This window comes from Sardina pilchardus, chromosome 8, assembly GCF_963854185.1.
Source record: "Sardina pilchardus chromosome 8, fSarPil1.1, whole genome shotgun sequence".
Classification (NCBI taxonomy): Eukaryota; Metazoa; Chordata; class Actinopteri; order Clupeiformes; family Clupeidae; genus Sardina; species Sardina pilchardus.
In genome coordinates, this window is record NC_085001.1 from 10,895,557 (window position 1) to 10,919,570 (window position 24,014).

At 39.0% G+C, this 24,014-nt stretch overlaps 1 protein-coding gene across 1 annotated transcript in view; it reads right to left on the bottom strand.

Moving 5' to 3' along the window:
• LOC134089417 (probable serine/threonine-protein kinase cdc7) overlaps positions 1-24,014 on the bottom strand; it is a 43,388-nt gene that overhangs the window by 4,107 nt on the left and 15,267 nt on the right. Inside the window, exons 4-6 of the mRNA XM_062543859.1 lie at positions 21,879-21,992; positions 20,030-20,165; positions 4,604-4,797 (exon numbers count right to left, since the gene is read on the bottom strand). Of these exons, the coding sequence (XP_062399843.1) occupies positions 4,604-4,797; positions 20,030-20,165; positions 21,879-21,992 (444 nt within the window). The remainder of the gene's footprint in view (positions 1-4,603; positions 4,798-20,029; positions 20,166-21,878; positions 21,993-24,014) is intronic.

Consider the following 24,014-nt stretch of genomic DNA (forward strand, 5'->3'; position numbering starts at 1 on the left):
GAGAGAGAGAGAGAGAGAGTGTGAGTGTGTGTGTGAGCAAGGTTGTCTGTGTGTGTGTGTGAGTGCAAGAGAGAGAGAGAGCATGTGTATAAGGCGGCGTGTGGGCCTAATCCCACCCTGCTGTGCCCCAGTGCTCCGTCTCCTAATCTGTCTGCAGCTGTCCGTCTCAAGACCCCCACCGGAAGATGAGAGGAGAAAGCAGCGCAGCTAGTTCATAAGAATTACAAAGTTGCATAATCATTTCTTTTCTTCTTTCTTTTGTGTATTTCTCTGTTTGTCTTTCTTTCTCTTCTGCTTTGTGTATGATCTCTCCCAAGCGTCTCACTTGGCTACTGTATGTGCTCTCTCATTCACTCCTTAGATAGCATGTCTCACTTCTCCTTTACAGTAGATAGCATGTCTCACTCCTCCTTTAGATAGCATGTCTCACTCACTCCTCCTTTAGATGGCATGTCTCACTCACTTCTCCTGTAGATAGCATGTCTCACTCACTCCTCCTTTAGATAGCATGTCTTACTTTTCCTTTAGATGGCATGTCTCACTCACTTCTCCTTAAGATAGCATGTCTCACGCCTGAGATAGCATATATTATTCACTCCTTCTCTCCTGCATCACGTCACCTTTCTTCACCCATGTCTTCCTCTTCCTCTCTCTCTCTCCTCCCCTCCTCTCCCCTCTCTCTCTCCTCCTTCTCCTCCCCCCTTCCTTGTTCTCCCCTCCTCCTCCATCCGTAGAGGGATTATACACTCATCTATCCGCCTGTCATCCCACTTTCCCACTTCCCTCTCCAACATCTCCCATTCAATCTAGCCCCCTCCTCTCCTTCTATTTCTCACAAATGTGTGAGTGTGTGTGTGTGTGTGTGTGTGTGAGAGAGATATTCTTGCTTCCTCCTCTCATCCTGTTTTTCAAAGTGTGTGAGCGGTTGTGTGTTTCTCACTTTCTACTCTCCTATTTCTTTAACCCTATGAGCCCGACGGACGCAAAGTGCGTCAAAAAACGCACACATTTTCTTTGTTACATTGCTCCGCTATTATTAGTCACAGCGAGATGAGACTTATATTGCAGGAAAGAGCAGAACCGGGGCTTTCCAACGATACTAGACACTTGTCTGTACGATCAAGTATGAAAATAAAATAAAATCATGAAGTTAAATCAAAGTATATCATATTTACAGTCTATATTGCTCTGCGTTCACCGGCGCATCCAGAAGTCTCGCTTGAATTACTCGCGGACCACGCATCGCACAGACATGACAGCATAACAAATGAAAGAGGAGAAGCAGAGCTTTGCATTGATACCAAATACATCGATCATTTCGTATTATAAAATCAGACGAAATTACAAACAAATAATAATGTCATATAATTTGGCTACCTTTACTCTCGTTTGATTTCCTCGTGAAATCGCGATCAAAAAGATATGGCACGCATGTCAGATGAAAGAGGAGAGCTAGAGCTATCCACAGATACCAAATACAACCTTCTAGGCCATAAAACAGACGAAGTGACAGCAAAATAATAACTTCATTTAGCTCCACTTACCTCCTGTTTTTGTGTGGCATAATAGCATGTTCATAATCCAATGTTATCATGTGTTTCTCTATGGCAAGTCACGTTCATAACACGGTTTTGAGATCCTAGCAAACTCCTGTATGGTATCCAATTCAAGACTCATATTGCATCCAAATTTGTTTGACAAATAAACACTTTTTGCCTTGACTTTGTTCATTGCAATGCAGTAAAACAAATATTATACAGAATCATCATCTGTGCACGTCATGTGTGCTACCGCAAACAAGTCATGTCAGATCAGCTAGTGTCACAAATATGGAGTGCAAAAAGTTCCAAAAAGTCATTTTTTCATCACTAAATAAAAATTGCCATTTATTTCTGGAAGGCACACACCGCATATTTCTGTAAATTGCTCAGCCCCAAAGTATACCTCCACCATGGTTCTTATATTGCCATTTTCAGGACAGTCAGGCCTACACAACCATGTAAGTTTCGTCGAGATGTGAGCTTGCTGTGGTGAGATACACGTAAAAATGTAAGATTTTGTATAGTACGCTTTTCAAATTTTTATTATTTAAAAATCTAAATCAAATCAATGCAAGTATTTATACATGATACTGTGGCAGATCTGGATAGCCTAGACTGTGCTGAAAAAAACAATATGTAGCATGTGTGAATGGCACTTACAATGACCAGGATAAATGCTTCTAACTAGAGGTAGTGAAAATGCCCTTAAAACAGCTTAGGGCTCATAGGGTTAATGTGGGTGTGTGCATATGTGCGTATGAATGTGTACAGTATGTGTGTGTGTACGTGTGTGTGTGTGTGTGTGTGTGTGTGTGTGTGTGTGTGTGTGCGCGCGCGTGCAAATGTGCGTGTTAGTGTGAATGTGAATGTGTATTTGTGTGTGTACATATGTGCATGTGTGTGCGTTGTGTGTGTGTGTGTGTGTGTGTGTGTGTGTGTGTGTGTGTGTGTGTGTGTGTGTGTGTGTGTGTGTGTGTGAGTGTGTAAATGGGTGTGTGTCTGTGTCACATATTCACTCTCTCCCCTGGTTATTCCCTCCCTCCCTCTGCTCTGGGTGGAGGGAGGAGCAGTTGATTGGAGCAGATGGAAGCAGGTCAATACTTTTTCATGTTGCTTTGTCTTTCAATCTGTCTATGTATCTATCCACCCATATCACCCTACTTCTCTCTCTCTCTTTCTTTCTTTCTCTCTTTTTCTCTCTCTCTTTCTAACACACACACACACACACACACACACACAGACACACACTCACACACAGACAGACAAACAGACAGACAGACAGACAGACAGACACCTATACATACTGTACACCTATTCACTAATTTTTCTTTCTCTCCTTCCCCCTATCTCTCACCCTCTCTTTCTAATGGGGACCGTGTGATTAGCATTGTTATCATGACGGAGTGAGCAAGGGTTTTGATGAGGGCTTTCCTGCTGTTGGAGCAGATGAAGGCCAGGGGCCCCAGTAATACATTGTTGGTGAGTAGGTCTAAACTGAGTCAGGTGTTGAGGTGTAATTAAGTGCCTGGCACTTTCCTGACAGAGGGACTTTTACTGTAACACAGTTGCTGAATGTTGCTTTTATTTTAGCTGCTACCTAGCTAGCGAATATCACTAGCCACTCCCATTAACTTTCTGTTTAATGTGCGTTAGCTCAATTGACAGGCAAAATTAAATTATTTATTCTGTGTGTGTGTGTGTGTGTGTGTGTGTGTGTGTGTGTGTGTGAGTGTGTAAATGGGTGTGTGTCTGTGTCACATATTCACTCTCTCCCCTGGTTATTCCCTCCCTCCCTCTGCTCTGGGTGGAGGGAGGAGCAGTTGATTGGAGCAGGTGGAAGCAGGTCAATACTTTTTCATGTTGCTTTGTCTTTCAATCTGTCTATGTATCTATCCACCCATATCACCCTACTTCTCTCTCTCTCTTTCTTTCTTTCTCTCTTTTTCCCTCTCTCTTTCTAACACACACACACACACACACACACAGACACACACTCACACACAGACAGACAAACAGACAGACAGACAGACAGACAGACAGACAGACACACACACACCTATACATACTGTACACCTATTCACTAATTTTTCTTTCTCTCCTTCCCCCTATCTCTCACCCTCTCTTTCTAATGGGGACCGTGTGATTAGCATTGTTATCATGACGGAGTGAGCAAGGGTTTTGATGAGGGCTTTCCTGCTGTTGGAGCAGATGAAGGCCAGGGGCCCCAGTAATAAATTGTTGGTGAGTAGGTCTAAACTGAGTCAGGTGTTGGGGTGTAATTAAGTGCCTGGCACTTTCCTGACAGAGGGACTTTTACTGTAACACAGTTGCTGAATGTTGCTTTTATTTTAGCTGCTACCTAGCTAGCGAATATCACTAGCCACTCCCATTAACTTTCTGTTTAATGTGCGTTAGCTCAATTGACAGGCAAAATTAAATTATTTATTCTGTGTCCGAAAGTGTGTTTCATTGGCATCACACACAAGCAATGACAATAGAGAAAAGTTTAGATTTTGACACCTATTTAGGAGTCCAGAACTAGGGCCATCATCTAAGATTTGCGAATAGGTGAGCTGCAGTGCTCTAAAAATTGCAACTGCAACGAGACATGGTGAATGCTATGCAACCGCTGGGAAGGACATGTATTCACACCGCTGCAACTCAACAATTTTATCCTATCTATGGTTTTGTCACGGATCTTTGGTGTGAATTGGCCGTTGGCGGTTTTTCATGTGCGGCGGCTACCGTAGTTCTAATAGGTTGCAATATAATCCCTAACCATAATATGGGAGAAATGTTCATAGAAGGGACCTTTAAACTAGTTGACTGGACAAGGAAACTTGATTCAATTTAGAATATGTTTAATTGTGAAGTTAAATGTAAGGTCACTACAAAACATGGAAGGCAGCAAGGAAATATTTTTTTAAGTTAAAAATAATTGTTTCCATGCAGTCTAACGAGCGTAATTGCGGAACTCCTGCCTCATTCGCTCCTTCTGCTCTTCCAGCTGAATTATTATTTGCATCAGCAGGTGCTCCTCCCTCCTTCTTGTCTCCCTCAGCAGCTCCTCCTGCTGCTCCTTCAGCAGCTTCTTGGTCTGGTTCTGCTGCTCCTCCAGCAGCCTTAATGTTTGCATCTGCTGCTCCTCCTGCTGCTCCTCCAGCAGCTTTTTTGTCTGCTCCTCCAGCAGTTTCTTTGTCTGATTCTGCAGCTCATATTTTAGCTGCTGCAGCCCTTGTTGCAGTTTGTGTTTTAGCTGCAATTAAAATAATATTTAATTTACATGCGGTTTACATATGTTTTTATATCAGTTAGCCTATTAGCTGGTTTCATTCTCATTTAGCTCAGGTGGAGAGCAAGACGATGTAGGCAACAATACTCATGTCTGTCAGAGTGTTCAGAGGAAGCAATGAATTTGAATTATGCAATATATGATGTTGGCAATTTCTCTTTTTTTCCCTCTGACAAAAATAGTGTGTTTGTACAGGAAACGCCTCAGGTTTAGTTGGTTTAGGTTTGAAGCTTTGGCATACTGTAAGCGTTCATGTTTAGTTTGTAAGCAATGGACAAAAACCTGTAGACCTGTTTAGCTTGGTGTCAGGTATTCACATTCCATTGATTTGCTTTTGAGTCTGTGGACGACGTTTGTAATTGTGCCTGTGGCTGTCATTTGCATATTTCACTTTCAAACTACTTGTTGGACTGGCTCCTCACACACACATTACATTTTTCAGTTCTCTCTCGTATGACAATACAGTAATAATGTGTATAAAGGAATTGAGCTTATTTTCACAAAGCAAAATAGTAAATGTAAAGCCAACCAGTTTGATAAGTTGGCATCAGTTGTTACTTTGAAAACCAATTCAACTGGAACACCTGGGCCCATATTGACAAAGAATGTTAGGGCTAAAAGTAGCGTCTAACTGGCGAATTTAGGAGAAACTCCTAAAAATAATGGGCGTGTCACTCCTAACTTTAGGACTCCTAATAATTAATTCCAAGTTATTCACAAAGCATTTTAAGCCTAAAAGTAGCTCCTAAGTCTAGGACAGCGTAAAATAACTTAAGAGGACTTCTAACTCAAGACCTATCCACAATCCACTTTTAGTGGAATTTCACGTCGTTTTGAAATGAACGTGCAGTGCAGGAGCTGGCTGTCATAATAAATGTGCATTGCAACTAAGGATGCAAATGCAATAATGCCACCGACAACCAAAACCACCATTGCATGTAAACTAAATGTAACGTCTCATTGTGCCTAATTAAATTAAATCGTTTCTCCTCTTTGCAAATATAGGCTACGTGTTTTCATACAGATTAATTTAAAACATGTTGCAAAGATACTGCTCCAGTCCGTAATGTTTCATTAAGCCTAGGCTATTTGCTCTACTCTTTATTCATTTAGGCTATGCCTATATTCATTATCTTCCATCCTTCACAGCCCGACATGCACGCATTCTCACCAGCTAAGACACATATAGGGGGTCAAATACTTCCTTCCCCCTAGCATTTAGGAAGAACATTTATTTATTTACGATACATTCTTCAATCACAAAGAAAATTGGTGTACCTAGCGGTTTTATTTTTACTCATTTTTGGAATTAAGACATTAGGATCAATTGTCAAATTATGATTTTATATTCCTCTTTTTAGGCAACTTTAGCATGGTATCAAACAGTCAGCTTGACATACTGTAGCATAATAACAAGAAAATACAATTTCTTAAGTAAGAATAACGGTAACACTTTATATATATTTTTTTTTTTTTTTTAATTATATTTTTTGGCCTTTTTGCCTTTATTATATAGGACAGTGAAGAGGTAGACAGGAAACAAGTGGGAGAGAGAGATGGGGTGGGATTGGGATATGACCGCAGGCCGGATTCGAACCTGGGTCCCCATGGGCACTCGGACCCGTAAATGGTACGGGCGCTGTAGCCTGCTGCGCCACAGCGCCCCCCAACACTTTATATTAAGACACACATATTCACCATTAATTAGCTGCTTACTAACATGTATATTAGTAGCATACTAGCCATTTGGTAGTCATTATAAAACACTAATTAATACCTTATTCTGCAAGACCTTATTCTACCCTTACCAGACCCTTAATTTAGAATTTCCTCTTTGTAAGCTCTTAATTACCCCTTATTCATAGTTATTAAGTAAGTTGTTGCATATGAATTATGACCTAAATATGCATGGCTCAATATGGGGCTTGGAAGGTGGTAGTATACACAAGAACAGATATTCACCCATAATAATACTGATCAAAGATGGTCTATTCAAATGGAAGTAAACACTAAACCACAAGTGCTAATAGTGTGCAAATATCTCATAATTAAGCCGAATATGTTCCCTATTCTAAAGTTATTTCTCTATTCTTATTTATTTTACTTATGTGAAAGACAGACCTGTGAGCACGCCCACTCAAAGTGTTCATGCTCATTCAACATGCAGGTTAATGTTCAGGATGCATTTAGAGCAGCGGTTCCCAAACATTTTTCTCCTTCTACATCCTGACTCGGCTCGCGTACCCCCCACCATCCAACACATTTCTACAGAAGACAGCAGAGCAGGTGCTTGCTTTGTTCAAGTCATAGGTGAGAGAGATAAAGAGCAAAGTATTGGTGCATATGGTTTGAGAATAATTGAAGACGAAGCATCTCTCTGGGCCCAAGTGCAAGTACATGCTGGTGATGAGCCATGAAGAATTTGCTGAATGTGAAAGACAGACTCGTGAGCATGACCACACAGTGTTCATGCTCATTCAACGTGCAGGTTAATGTTCAGGACACATTTAGAGAGGAGGCAAAACGAGTGTGGTGTGAAAGAAGACACAGCTGTCACAGGTCTCTTCTTTTTTTACCTTGTTCGTCATTTTCATATACTTCTTCAGGCGTATCCACACCTGTGACAGCAGTGTCTTCTTTCTCTAAATGCATCCTGAACATTAACCTGCATGTTGAATGAGCATGAACACTTTGAGCGGTCATGCTCACAAGTCTGTCTTTCTCATAAGTAAACTCTCACCTATGACCTTTGAACAAAGCAAGCACCTGCTGTCTTCTGTAGAATGAATCTATGTGGATCTATGATGGCAATATTGGTTGAAAGGAACATTTTGTGCAGAAATAAATGTTGATTAAAATATTTTTGAATAACTTTATTCTATTTTACTATTACTGTTTACTATTATATGCTATTTATTATTAAATTCAGTGGACAATTGGTGGGGAAGATCAGTTACAATACAGTCTCAAAACAAGAATCTGTTTCTTCACAGACCCATTCTCACAGGCAGTTTATTTGATAAAATTATGTTTTTATTGCAATTCTGTTATATTTATATACATCTACTAACATAAATATGGCCATAATTTACGCTGCATCTAACTTTATTCCTGAACGGAATATAATATTCATTAATGAAATGTCACCCAAACATAAAGGGGCAATCCATACCCTTTATTTCTGAAAAATGCAAAATATCTCATTAACTATGCGCGATATTAGAATAAAATGTATAGTTACTATTACACACTATGCCTATGATATGTACTACTTTTGCATGGTCATTTGTTGTAATTTATATAATTTTAATATTATTTGGCCCTAACGCCATTTACTGATCTACTTACAGCCATATTATCAATATGTTTCTTTATTATGCATTATATACGCTCATGTATTAAAATATGCAAATGATCTCATTAACTATATGCGCAATATAAAAATGTCCCAAGCAGAAATGGATTCTACGCAAAAAAACATTATCGAGGAATCAATTGAGAAAAGTTTGGTAGTGACCTTAATCAGATCGTTCTGGGTTTTGCCCTGTCTAACTTTCAAAGTAATCAAAAGTCTCAAAAAAATGTTTGACCTCATACAGCAGAGCTAAGGATTGAATCACACCAGATTTCTCCTTTAGCATGACACATACATGGAGGTTAATAAGTGCCAAATTAATTGTGAATTAAATGTGAACAAAGACCCAACTTTAGAATAGGGAGCATATTCTACATTACAAAGACTTAATTATGAGTTGTTTGTAGACTATTAGCACTTGTGGTTTAGTGTTTACTTCCACTTGATTAGACCATCTTTGATAAGTATTATTATGGGTGAATATCTGTTCTTGTGGTACTACCACCTTCCAAGCCCCATATTGAGCCATGCATATTTAGGTCATAATTCATATGCAACAACTTACTTAATAACTATGAATAAGGGGTAATTAGGAGCTTACATAGGGGGAATTCTTAATTAAGGGTAGAATAAGGTCTTGCAGAATAAGGTATTAACTAGTGACTTACAATGACTACCAAATGGCTAGTATGCTACTAATATACATGTTAGTAAGCAGCTAATTAATGGTGAATATGTGTGTCTTAAAATAAAGTGTTACCAGAATAACCATAAACAATATCCAAACTTGTAAAGTTAATTAACAAAGACAGAAATTCTTCTCCTCTCTGACGCATGTGCAATGGTGGTGCCTTCAGGGGGACACTTAACTCAAAGATTGTCTAGTTAGCTTTATCAACTGGCAAAAGTGCAGCCACTACCCCGGGGTGCGTTTCCCAAAAGCATAGTTGCTAACTAACATAGCAACTAACATAGTTGTAAGTAAGCTGTTACTTACACATAATGATAGCTAGATGGCGCTTCGTGCACAAATCAAATCGCTTGGTCATACATTTGTCAGACCGTGTTGTTGATAGTCTGTGGTTGTTTCATTATGACATATGAGTTATGTTCATTTATTTGTGTTGATTTGTGTTGTTTGAGGTAAAAACTCTGGAAGAGTTCTTGAACAAACCTTAAGCAAACTTGACTTTCAATTTTTTCGTAGTAGCCTATTTCATTTTTCATATTTTTCACGTTTTTACATTTTGTATGCTAGTTAGAAATGTTATTTATAGGCTATTTTCAAACGGAGGCATACGCGTTCTGTGATAAGGAGCCTGACCCGACGGGAAGGGAAGGATGAAAAATGTCGACCCAACACCGGTGTGTTGGATCTCGAGATCCGATGCTGAGCAGGCATAGGCGCGAGAAGCCTAGGCTAATTAAAAATGATGAGTGAAATATATTCTCCGTTTTGCGAATGTTTAGGCTATGTTTCGATGTCTGCTGAAAAAAAGCTATAGGCCTATTGTTTCTACAATTTATGCTAACTTCTATGTAAATTCGTGATTCAGCATTGACACACACATTTTAATGACTTGGAGAGACAGAGCTGTAGCCCACTGGTTAGAGCTTCAGCCCCTACGTCCAAGAGTTGCTGGGTCGATTCCCGACCTGTGAACAGCAGATGTCAGATATAAAAAGCTTTATATCTCTATGGCAGAAGTTCTTTTGAGCAAGGCATCAATAAAGTAGGCTATATTCTGTAATATTATTTTCTATTCACACAACTATACACGCACGCTGGCGAATTCGAACATTCTGAAACGCGCATATGCGATGAAACATGATTGCGCATTCTTCCACGAGTTGCATGTAAACAACAAACAGCCAGCCTACAGCAGGGGGCAGAGAGAAGTGGTTGGGAGGCAGTTGTCAATGCCGCAGTGATTTCTGTAGCCTAAGATCATGTCCACATGTAGCAAAACGATCTCCCCCCCTCCGTGAACTGGTTAGACGTGTATGGGGGAGGGGGAATGATCGGTTTCAAATAGGCTATGTTTGCAATGGATAGTGTGTTATGTATAGACCCCGAAGCCATTTGCTTTGAGAATAACGGCTGGCTGATGAAGTTAGTGGCTGGCTAGCTGGCTCAGCCAAAACCTAAATGCTGCTGCAGCCGCCGAAGATTTCATGGCTGATAATGGCTTTAGTTGCCACTTCATGTCTACAGAACATGCAACTGAGTCCTGTGTAGCCTATCGTAGCAACGAGCACAATACTGATGTGGTACAGTATATCCAGTGGGAATCGTTTATAGGCTATCGTTTATTTTTCGCGTGTGTCTCTATGATATAATTATTTTTAGATGCAAAAAGTCTAACTGGCTTAGCCAAAGTTTGTCAGATGTCGGCTCAATTTGGCTTAGAAAATTATTGGCTGGCGAAATTATTTTCCGTTCATGGTAAACAGTATTATGATTCATCCGTTTATTTCAGATAGTTTGTTATTAAAAACCATTAACAAAAAAAAATTGTCCGTCAACGTTGAAAAACAGTCAGTGAATTCAGTCAATATGAGCTACAAAATTTCACTCATGTCGGGTTGTGAACCCGGGCTTCCTGCATAGCAGTCAAGGGAGTTAACGCTGCGCCACTTAACATTTTGTAATCTTCCAAATTGGAAATAGCATAGGTTTATGACGCGACGTAACTCACTCAGTCCAGCCAATATGTAAGAAAATGCGTTAACACTTTATAATAACTACACACAATTCATCATTTATTAAGCATTTGTTACTTATTAGTTAATGGTTTGTTCATCATTAGTAATTTATTGTCCATGCATAATTCATCATCAGTAAAGCATTTGTTCACAAGGTTATCAATGGTTTGTTCATAGTAAATAAAACAAATGTTTGTAAATACATAGTTTATACCTTATAAATAATGAAACAACCATTTATAAATGAAATCATCACCCTATTATGAACCAGTTACAATATTAGTAAATGCTTTGATCATCATTTGTAAAGTATTACTCCTATGTTAATTCTCATACTGTAACTCATGATGAACTCAGGAGTTACAAGTGGTTAGTTAATGATATTTGTGAGCTCATCTAAAGTGAGGACTGAATATGCCTTGCTACATATTTACAAATGAGTTATAAAGGTTACAGTTGCATTTATTCATTTAGCAGACACTTTCATCCAAAGAGACTTACACTATCAATGAAATTAAAGAGCAAGGCCACTATAGTGGCACCCGGGGATTGAACCCCTAACTCTGAGGCTCACAGCAAGCTAGCCCAATGCCTTATCCACTACACTACCCCTGTCCATTGCTGGTGTAGCTATAAATTCAGAAATATAAAACAGATGCTTGCTATGAACAAACATTTAATATTGTGTATACGCATGATTTACAGATCACAGCATTTAATAACATGCTTAACAGTGTGTAGTAGAAGACACTCTTGCATAGTTTTATGTGTTTTTAACTGAGCGGATGTTATGTTCTTCACTTCACAACAAACAATCAATAAACACCAGAGTAAAGTGACAATGTTTTTACTAGGTTAACTTCACTTCAGTATACGTCGGTCAATTATTTACTTGTATGCTTTAACTCTCTAACTATTGTATAGTCATACGCATAAAAGAAAAGTAGTCCTCCCATTTATGGCAGAACAGTACCAGAGGTAGTCTAGTGGTTAAGGAGCAGGGTTATCATTTTGATGCCTGCTCAGTTGGGGGTTCAAATCCCAGCTTCTGCGGTTGTCTTTAATTTAATTGACATGTGTATGTCGCTCTGGATAAAATTGTCAGCTAAATGAATGAATGTGAATGTAGTATTTACAACTCATTTGCAAATGTGTAGCAAGGCATAACAAGTCCTCACTTTAGATGAGCTCACACATATCATTAACTAACCACTTGTAACTCCTGAGTTAATCATGAATTATAGTATTAGGAAGTGGTTTACAAAACATGTATTCACATCCTTATTAATCATTAGTGCATATGTAACAACTGTTAAATAATGAATAGTATTTCATTAACACAATGTTATTGCATGATATATTAAGTATTAGCAACAATTTATACATATTTTAGAAATAGGCTTATTCACTATGAACAAACCAATCATAACTTATGAACAAATGCTTAAGTGATGATAAATTGTGCATGAACAATTATTTACTAATGATGAACAAACCATTAACTAATAGTTAACAAATGCTTAATAGATGATGAATTGTGTGTAGTTATTATAAAGTGTTACCGGAAATGCTTATACATTAGTCTAAGCTTTAAAAGATAGCCTATAGAAGATAAGATATACAACTATGTACGTAGGCATATGCGCCCTACGTACATAAATAGGCTACGGCGAATTTCAGCTGAAAATATTTTTTACACATGTAGGCCTAGGCCTGCCTAATAGAACAACGTCGCAACGTTTTCAAAACAAACTCGCATTTTACCACTGTAAATCGCCTCCATAGACTATGCCATGTAAATGAAAAATGGTTATTAAAATAAATCACATATAATACATATTTAATACATACAGCAACACCTGTCTGTATCACAGCAACAGCTTAGCTACACCAACAAAATTATCCTGGCGCCGCCCATCACTGCAAAGGTGAAGATGCATTTTACCTCATATGTACCTCTTAAGAGATCATGTTACATTAAAGGTAAAGGTGTGTATTCTATTGCTGCTCTATTGCTGTCACTATTTGCATGGGCCTTGTATGGTTCAGGCTGCTGCAGGTGGTGGTGTAATAGTGTATAAGATACACTGGTGTGCATCATTTTGGAACCCATGTTTAAGTTGACTAAAAAGAGGAATATAAAATCATCTTTTTGGAAATTGGTCTCAATGCAACTAATGCAACTCACACATAATGCAAATCAAACCAGCTCATAGGCTAACTGAATAATAATAATAATAATAATAATAATAAACATGTCAATATCTAGGTATGGCGAAGGGTATGTGATGATGTGGGGCTATTTTAATTCTAAAGGCCACGGGAACTTTATCAGGATGCATAGTATCCTGGATCCATGAAATAACTGGCCTTTTAGAATAAAAATTTGACTGCCTCTATGGGAATTTAAAATGAGGGGTTCCTTACTTACGCCCTTTGTATTTTAAGGAATAGTATTTATTTATTTAAGATACAAGATTCATTCACAAAGAAAAAAGTATCTTCCCTCAGGCATTGAGGCAATTTCCAAAAGATGATTTTTTATTTCTCTTTTTAGTCAACTTTGGGTTCCAAAATGTTGCTCACCAGTGTATTCTTGGCACACCTTAGGTCCCCTGGTACCAACTAAACTACAAAAACTGGCCTTAGACCAGATTATGATGCTTTGGATAGAACAAAAGAAAACCTAACTGCCTTACATGATTCTGTCAGAAGGAGAAGTAGAGGAGAGCCTCTTTCACATACATTTAAGTCCTTATTCGTCATGTTACATCATTATATTATTTGTATTTAGTTGATGCTCCTTATCCAAGTGCAACTTAGTATCTTGCTGAGGTATACAGTTAAACACAGTGGCCCCTTCTAAACTCACAACCTTCTGATGGCCACTTGGAAAGTCAGACCCATGTCATATCATGCAACTGGATGAGTTCTTGCTTATGATTTCAATGATGAATCATATCTATATATGCTGAGATTGAATTGGATTGAATTGGAGACAGGATACAATCTTATACAGAATGTTTGGTTGGTATTTTGGACTGACAGCAATACATCTAGATACAACAGCTCCTAAAGTAACATACAGTATTTGGTCATATTTATCTCACCAGTTCTGTCTTCAGTCTTAAAACCGTTCTGCTCCTTGGGTTTTTCCTCCTGGTGTTCAGGTTCCACCAGTGTGTGTTTCTGCAGTGCTGGATCTGTGTAGTGCTGCCTGATGTGAGACTCACAATAGGAGGCAGAGCAGGTCACAGGACTTCACAGCTCTGAGTTTCCTCCCAGTGCAGACATTACAGGCCACATCTCCAGGACCTGCGTAGCACTGAGCAGGAGGAACAGGACTAAAATGCTGGAGCTTCTGGACCACCACTGCTAAGGCTGAGTTTGTGTTAAGTGCTGGACAGTAGCTGTATGTGTGTGAGCACTGGGGACATGCATAGTGGCCTGTATGGTTGGGCTGGGCCCAGTGTGAGGTGATGCACTGCCTGCAGTAACTGTGTCCACAGGGAATGGAGACGGGGTCCTTCAGCACTTCCGTACACACTGAACATTCAAAGTGGTCCTCTGTTAGGCTATTGAACATATATAAAATACATCTGTGTAAATACAGCATGCCACTGCAATATACAAAATGTCAACATTCAGTGGATTCTAGTCACCATTCAGGCACATTTTTAACTTTTACGCTAACTTGTTTTAGTTTTCTGATCTAAAAACCGCTTGAATTGCAATGAGACAAATGAACTCAGAACCGTTAAAAAACGTCATCAAACACTATGTCATGCTAACACATTTCTAATGAAGTTAAGATATAGCAGGGCTAATAAATAAACTAGAAATGGGATTGACTTGTACTGCTGTGTCACACGTGCCCCTATATATGTGTTAGGGGTGTGCAAAAAAATCGTATCGCGATTCAAGCACTACCGATTCAAAATCGATTCATAGAATTATAAAAACTGATTGATATATTTTTTTTCCAGTTTGTAACGGTGTTTGAACTAGGGCTGTTAATCAATTAAAGAGTGTAATTAATCACATACTCACATACTGAATAATGATTAAACCAAAGCATTAGTGACATTAAAGTTTAAAAACTCTTTTATAATTATTTTCACTGTTCAAGTAATGGCCATCAACAATCTATACTAGAAAATCAATACCGAGGAATTAAACAAGGCCTACAAGTAGCATATTTAAAGGCGAGTCTGCATTTTAGTCCTAATCCTAGTTCTAGTCAGGCAGCCATGGGGTCAGACCTGGTTTTGACGGTTAAAGAGTCACTTCACCCCATAATTCCACCCACTTTACATTTCTGAAAAAGGCTTTCAAAATGGGCGAGACGTTCTGAAATTTGGAGAGGGAGTGCAGCACTGCTGCAACCAATCAACCATGGTGATTTTGTGTCAATCTGGGAATGAGTGCTGCAGACATGGTTTATCACAGGTAGGCTAATCAGGGCAGCAGACGTTGGGGCGTTTCATTCCTTATTTGTAACGACCCGGTGACGTAGTGTTGGACGAGAAGTACAGGACTTCGTCAGCATTCCAATAGCATTTTGGATCAACATGCCATGGCATGTTTCAACCTGTAGAATGCGCGGAGAGCAATATCTCCAATACAAAATCAGACGAAATGTTACTTTTGTCGAGAAACACGATTTTTGTCAATATTAACCCTGGTAATAGTACAGTTCACCACTTATGAGTATTTTCAATCACTCAACAACTCAAAAAACATATTTTAGGGTGCAGTGACTCGGTAACGCTTTAGAATAGCATGTGCTTATTAGCTATTAACAGTGCATAATAAGCAGTTAACTTAACTGTTGTTATCCTTTAATAACTAACTGTTAACATACAGCTTGTAAGTGTTAATAAGCAGCATTTAAAGGTGCTTACAAGCATATTTGTTAACAGTTAACGTGCAGCTTGTGAGTGTTAAAGGGATATTCCGCCATTTTTGGAAATACGCTCATTTTCCACCTCCCCTCGAGCAAAACAATCGATATTTACCTTGTTCCCGTTCATCCAGCCATTCTGTGAGTCTGGCAATACAACTTTTAGCTTCAGCCTAGCATAGATCATGGAATCGGATTAGACCGTTAGCTTCTCGCCCAAGTTAGAAAGTGCAATAAGTGTCACGGCCACTGTGGCCGGGTTTTAACTAAGTGGAACCAAATGCAGACACCAGTAAATTTCAGTCAAAATAATAGTTTTTAATGAGAGTTCTCTTCACACAGGAAAAACAGAAATCTTCAGTTCAATGCGAGTTCAATGAGTCCACGAAAATCCAAAAACAGTTCAAAAACACAGAAGATCAAAAACTTGGTATCTCACTTGAACAGCAACAGCAGGCAACTAGAAAACGTAATTTCGAGGAAATTACCAGTGCATGCAAAAGCAAGACATAAGATAAAATGTGAAACAAACTTAAATTTACAAACAGGTGTGGACAGAGGAAGGTGAGGGAAGGGGGGGGGGGGGGCAGTGTGATGTATGTGGTTTAGGGACAGAGGTGGAAAAGTCCAACCAACCTGCTGATTCTAAAGGCCTATTCGGACGGGATTAGTTTTATGGGGTGACATCAGGTAAAGTAATAATTACCAGGTAATGTAGTCCCGTCCGGACGCGCCATGTCAGTAAACATAACGGAGTATGTCGGTGACATTTACAGACACTTTTACCTTCCGTAAAACGGTCCGGAGAAATTACCTTAGGTAATATTAATCCCATGCGAACGCGACCCTCAGTAAAGATGTCTGTAATATTTCGTCACATCCTGATTTGAAAACAATTCCACCATAGTCTGAATGAAAACATAACATGCTGTGCAGCTCCTAATAGGACGTTAGCTAGTTTGCCTAATAGCTTGATGTTGTTAGCCATTTCAAACTACTTATGGCATAACATAAAGCTAACGTTTGCTAGTTTAACCAACTTGTGTAGTCTTTCAAATCTGAAAATGCCGCACGTACCTGACGCAAAGTATCACGTGCACGGCGACGAAGATGTGACAGCAGAACGTAAACGTAGTTACTCCTCCCATGTCAAGTAAAATGACAGAGATGTCTAGTCCCGTCCGAATTGGACATTTATATTACAGAGGTCATATGATAAACCTGCATTACTCTACGTCCCCCCATAAAACTAATCCCGTCCGAATAGGCCTTAAGTAGTACAACTCTTCAGCCAGGCAGAGCAGCTAATTGGTGAGATCACCTGTGTTTAAGTGCACAGATAGAACCAATACGTGATTGGACTTTTACTCTCTGAAGCTTGACTTTTCCACCTCTGAGTGTGAGTGCATGTGAGTGTGCGTGCGTGCGTGTGTGCGTGCGTGAGTGGATGTAAGTGGATGAAAGGAGCATGGCTTTCTATGATGCAGTGAAATGGGGGAGTGCATGGAGAAATGTGGTATATATGAAGTGCTGCAGTCAGGTGTGTGTGTATGAGTGAATGGGTAGACAGAGAGAGCTGATAATGCAGGTTCAATTTAACTGGCTGTCAATTAAACTTGATAGGGCCTTGAGCAGTTGGCTCTTGACACAGGTGCAAATTAGCTTAATCAGCAGTGCAGTGCGATAGACCTCTGAAGTTCGCCTACAAAAAAGCTTGCCATATATGGGCAGTTGGCTTCAATTAACTCCCGGATCTCCTTATATGGGCAGAGGGCAGCTTCAGAGGTCTATGAAAAGTCAATGGGGAAAAATATTTTGCAAATATTTCAAAAAGTATCAAGTTTACCGAACTGAAATATACATACAATTAGTCTTATTTTCAAGACCTACGTAACAAAGTTTGAACCAAGTTTCTACGTTAAACGGTTGAAGAGAATTAAGACCTGGTTAGGAGGAGCATAACTAGAAATGCAATTCCAAGGAATTACCAGTGCATGAAAATGCAAAAATGGATAGATAATGTAGATATGGTTACTAAGGTGTAGCTAGGGTAAACATGGTGGTTGCATAGTTTACAGAGAGTTGATAGTGTGAAGGTAGACAGTTTAAAGATGAAACATTCCAGTTCTAACTTAACTAATGATTTCTATTCATGTTAAAATGTTGATTAGCTAACTTAGCTAATGATTTCTAGCAGTTACGCTAAAAATGCTAATTATGCTAGCAATGCTTACTTTACTAACAATGCTAACCAGGTTCGATTAGCTAACTTAACCGATGATTTCTAGCAGTAATGCTAAAAATGCTAACTATGCTAACAATGCTAAATTTGCTAACAATGCTAACCAGGTTGATTAGCTAACTTAGTTGATGATTTTTTGCAGTTATGCTAAAAATGCTAACTATGCTAACCATGCTAACTAGCTAACTTGCTAGTGAGGACTTTTATTTTGAAACATTTGTTGCTAGGGTATCCATGGTGGCCACTATCAGGAAACAAGAAGTTACTGCAGTATAATCATGTTGGTTGCTATGGAAACGGTCATAAACACTTAATTTTAATGGTTGCTAGGTACATGGAGGTTTCATGTAGTTGACTTTTGAATGAAGTTTCTACGTTAAACGGTTGAAGCTGAATTGCGAGCGTTAGAAGAAGTAGTTTTATAAGAAAAGGAAGAACAGTAGGCCTACAGTGCATTTTCATGCACTGTAATAATAAGTCAAGTCAAGTCAAATTTTATTTATATAGCACATTTAAAAGCAACAGCATTGCACCAAAGTGCTTTACATAGAACAAATAAATAACATTAATAATAATCAATAATAATAACAATAATAATAATAATACAATATTAGTAGGCAAAAGGATGGGCATTGTAATAATATTAATTAAACATAGAAACTAAAAATAAAAACAAATAAGAAATTAAAGAAAAGTTAAGAAGTTAACACAACAGTGGAGATAAACAAAAAGGAAACATTTGAGGGAGAGGTGGAGAGGTCAGGGAGTGTTAAAAGCTAGGGAGAAGAGGTAAGTCTTTAAGTTGGATTTAAAGCTAGTAATAGTGGGCAAGATTTGACAGTATCAGGAAGGCTATTCCAGAGTTGGGGGGCATAGACAGAAAAAGCTCTGTCACCTTTGGATTTAAGTGAAGCAGAGGGAATAGAAAGAAGACATTGTGAGGAAGAACGAAGAGGTCTAGGAGGACAGTAAGGAATTAAGAGATCACAGATGTATTGAGGTGCTAAGTCATGTAAGGCTTTATAAACAAAGAGCAGAATTTTAAAATTAATTCTTTGTTCAACAGGGAGCCAGTGAAGTTTAGCCAACACAGGTGTAATGTGGTCATGTTTCTTAGATCCAGTTAGCAATCTTGCTGCAGCATTTTGGACAATCTGGAGTATGTGCAGGGTTGACTTAGTTAAACCTACATACAATGAGTTGCAGTAATCAAGTCTAGATGATATGAAGGCATGTATAAGGACTTCTAAATCACTGTAGGAAAGACAGGACTTAAGTTTGGCTATTAATCGAAGCTGGAAAAAACTCCCTTTGACCACGCTGTTGACTTGCTTGTTAAAAGTCAAAGCAGAGTCTAGGAAAACACCTAGGTTTTTAACAACACTGTGGTGGTTAACAGACAGAGGGCCAAGAGCCTTGCTGAGAGTGTTGACAGAGTTTGATGGTCCAAAAATGATCACTTCTGTTTTATTTTCATTAAGCTGTAAAACATTGTTAGCCATCCAATTCTTAATGTCACTGAGACAAAGAAAAAGGTTGCTCAATGAACAGGAATTTTCAGGTGCCACTGGTATATAAAATTGGGTATCATCCGCATAGCAGTGGTAACGAATATTGTGACGGTTAAAAATGGACCCCAATAAGAAGAATAGGAAGAACAGTGCAGTGCATTTTCATGCACTGTAATAAGAAGGAGAAGAAGAAGAACAACAACAACAACAAGAACAAGAAGAAAAAGAACAAGAAGAAGAACAAGAACAAGAACAAGAAGCCCAGGAAGAACAGAACAGTGCATTTGCATGCACTGTAAAAACTCACAGGCCAGGCAGAAAGTCCCAGCGGCAAAAATAGGCCAATCCAAAATCCAACAAAGGAGAGCGGAGAAAAATCCAGGGCAGAAAGATCCTAGGCAGGGCAAAGGCGAAGACGTGGTCGTGGTCGTGGTCGTGGTCGAGGATGCAGAGAGGTTTAGCTTGGCTTGGTTCCTGACAACGTGTTCAGTGAGGAGATAATCCAGCCATGAAGGAGCTTCAGGGCTGGAGTTAAGTACAGGCCCAGACGAGGGAGAATTGGCCACAGGTGTGTAGCTGCGCTGGGTAGAGGCAGAGACGTGGGCGGAGCAAAACCTGGAGCACAGAGAGGGAGAGAGCACATGACCTGGAGCACCAGACAGGGAAAACATGATCCGGGTCAAAATGATCCGGAGCGGATCGTGACAATAAGACCAACTGAAAATGAAACCTGGCGTTTTTTTCTAGGCTGATTTGACATGGAACTACACTCTCATCTGGCGTAATAACCAAGGCAACTTGCAAACATACCATAGGTGCAGTGATATCGTACGCAGCATCTGAAAATAGTCTCCATAGACAACAAGCAGTAGTAGTGCCAGTAGTTTGCAAGTTGCCTTGATTAGTGCCAGTAGTTTGCAAGTTGCCTTGAGTCTTTATTGTCCTGTAAAGGATATTCTTTTTCACACGTCATTTCATCCATAAAAGATGAAATGTATGTACAACATTATTACGCCAGATGAGAGTGTAGTTCCATGTCAAATCAGCCTAGAAAAACGCCAGGTTTCAGTTTTAGTTGGTCTTATTGCACTTTCTAACTTGAGAGGAGACACGTTTTAAATGGGAAAATTACCAGAAATCTTAGTCACTTTTAAACATGAAGCTAGCAGGCGAGAAGCTAATGGTCTAATCCGATTCAATGATCTATGCTAGGCTGAAGCTAAAAGTTGCATCGCCAGACTCACAGAATGGCTGGATGAACGGGAACTATAAGGTAAATATCGATTGTTTTGCTCGAGGGGAGGTGGAAAATTAGCGTATTTCCAAAAATGGCGGAATATCCCTCTAACAAGCAGCTTGTTAATGCTTGTAGTAAATTATGCAGCCTCCAAATCTAAAGTGTGAACTATGTAACTAACAGTTAACAAGCCTAAAGTTCTTCAGCACTGTATGCTGTATCTCACTGAGCTAAGTTCACACAAAGATAATAGGCGAAATATGTTTCTGATGGTGTTGCAGTTCAGTGAATGCATAAAATTGTCAGTTTGTCCACAGTCTACGTGTAAAGCAAAGATCATAGAGCGCTATGCTCTGCTCTAGAATCTTTGGTGTACAGTATGAACATCAGCGGAACATAGAATCAAGTACAACAACTTCATAATGCAAGGTGAGGTAAGTGTAGCTCAGTTGGCTGCAGCATACAGTGCGACACAGGCGTCCCCAGTTCAATGCCCACTGATTGCAACAATTTTGAAGGTGTATATCTCACAGCTTAATCGATCTAGTTATCTAAAGATAGAGTGTTAGGTTAACTGTTAGTTACATGGTTCTCACTTTAGATTGGGGGGCTGCAGAATGTACTACAAGTAGCTAGGAAATGGCTTGTTAACTGTTAGTTACATCGTTCTCACTTTAGATTGGGGGACTGCAGAATTTACTACAAGTAGCTAAGAAATGTCTTTGTCACCATTAACAACCTGCTTGTTAACACTTAAGCTACACGTTAACTGTTAACAAATATGCTTGTAAGTAATTTAATTTATACTAAATAAACTATCAATTTAGTTATTATAGGCAGCCCAATAACAGTTAACAATAATTAACTAACTATCATTATGTGTTTTCTAAACAGTTATATTATGTATACATTTATGCTAAATAAGGTGTTAATTTACCATTAATAGGCGACGGTTATTATAAAGTGCTACCTTGTTTTTTAATCAAATCTTGAGCCTGAAAATCAATATTGAATCAAATCGTGACATTTTATGAATCGTGCACCCCTAATGTGTATAGTATTCAGTTGTCTAGAATACACAGTGGGCCAACCTGGGTATGAAAGGAGAATTTTCTCCTTGGAAGTTTGGCAGTGGTGGGTCCATTGAGTGGTCACTCTTCATTGACAGATTGCTGGGTGCAGGAGATGACATTTTTCGTTTCATTCTGAAAAAGAAAATATAAAGATCTTAGATCAAACTCCTCCAATGTTCACTCCTTTTCCATGTTCATTTTTGGGTAGTATATTATAATATGTGTATTTTGCAATTCAGTCATAGAAAAAAGTAACATTTGACACTAATAGAATAACATTTGACACTAATAGAATAACAATCCTTTATTAATACTAATAATCCTTAAATACAATTTATCCATAGAACATCTTTCATATACTGCCGGCGTTACACAGTAGCAACTAGCAAATTTAGAAAACATTTGAATGACAGGCGACTCTGAAATGGGAAAAAAAAAATGGTAACACTTTAATTGAAGGTATCTACATATTGTGACATGACACTGTCATAGGGTGACCAGACGTCCCGGTTTTCCTGGGACAGTCACAACTTTGAGTGGCGTGTCCCGAGTCCCGACAAAAGCCCGTCGGGATGCTAATATGTCCCTTTATACCCCTTTTCCACTGGGCATTTTCGTAACGGTACGATACGGCACGGTACGACTCTACCCTGATTGGGAGCATTTCCACTGCGGATTGGAGGGTGGACACAGCTAACAATTTCTGGTTAGGAGTATGTTTTTAGAACGTTTTTTTCTTGGTTAGGGGAACGTTGCCTGAAAGTTGCGAAAGTTGCCCCATGGTTCCCCAGGAAAGTTTTCCTGACGAAAATACAACGTTTTTTTTCTGGTTATTTATTTTGGTTAGCAGAACGTTCTCCTACCCTTTAGGGAACGTTACAATATTTGGTTGCATTAACGTTCCCCTAACTCCCAGCAACAACGTGTAAAGGGGAAAAAAATAAGTAAATTTATCGTGACATCCAGACATTGCTACGCTTTACACTCGCCGTCTGCGACGACAGGCTATCTGTGACCTGGGAGCATGAACGTCTCTGATATTTAAGGCAATGACAATTCAATACACATATTTATTTTCACTTACTGTTAACTGCTTGCTGAACTGCGACGAATACGGCCCGTTACTTCCTATATGTGTCAGCTAAACTTTTAAATGCGGATTAGGTCTAATACTTTATTGTCTACGGTGTCTTTTTTCCCATAAACGATTAAGTCAGATCAAAACATCAGCAGAGCAGGCTAGCCTAAGCTGAAATGTCCCATCCACATTTCAAAATTCAAAACTGGCTGCTTTTATTGCATCGTATTCCATTAACAGTCCTCGGTTCAGAATTATGATGGATTTTGGTTTAATTTGTTTTTAATTGGGACTGGGAATTGTGGGATCCCAAGCAGCAAAACACGTTATTTGAACCAAAACAAACGTTTTATTTAGGTTGTATTTTGGTTTCAAATAAAACAGACGTGCATAGTACGTTATTTAAACGTGCTTGATGGCACCAGTACAAATAACCCTATTAAAAACGTCCATTGCACGTTGTAATCTGGTGCCAAAAGACACGTGCAAAACCCAACGCATCTAGCACCGATTCCAACGTCAACAGAAGATGCAATATCGGTTTCAATTTACACCAACTATTACAAACTAAAAAACAACGTAAATTGCACATTCAAAATGGGTGTAAATCACAACGTTTTATAACGAACGTATCTGACACTTACTTTCAACAATGAATGAAGGTGCTGGTTAACACCAAATACTAACGAGGGGGAAAACGTGTGGAAAACGTGTCAGACACGTCTGAAAACTTCAATTACATTTCGTGTCAGGCTATTGAGATTTGCTTCCCAGCATGCATTGCAATTCAGTTGCTTAGTTTATTGGCTGTATTATTAGTTTGAAACAACGTGGTTGGGACATTTTAGCTTAGGCTAGCACTCAGTTGATGTTGTTATCTACGGATAAGACCACTGATGTAATTGTTTATTAGGTAAAAAATACACCGTAGACATGAAAGTATTATACCTAAACCGGTTTAAATATCCAGCTGACAATTAATAATATTATCCGAACGTGGTCGTTGAACTTCAAGACGTATGGAACGGTGAGTTAACACAACGTAATAATTCAAATCTAATGTCGAATCTGTTATC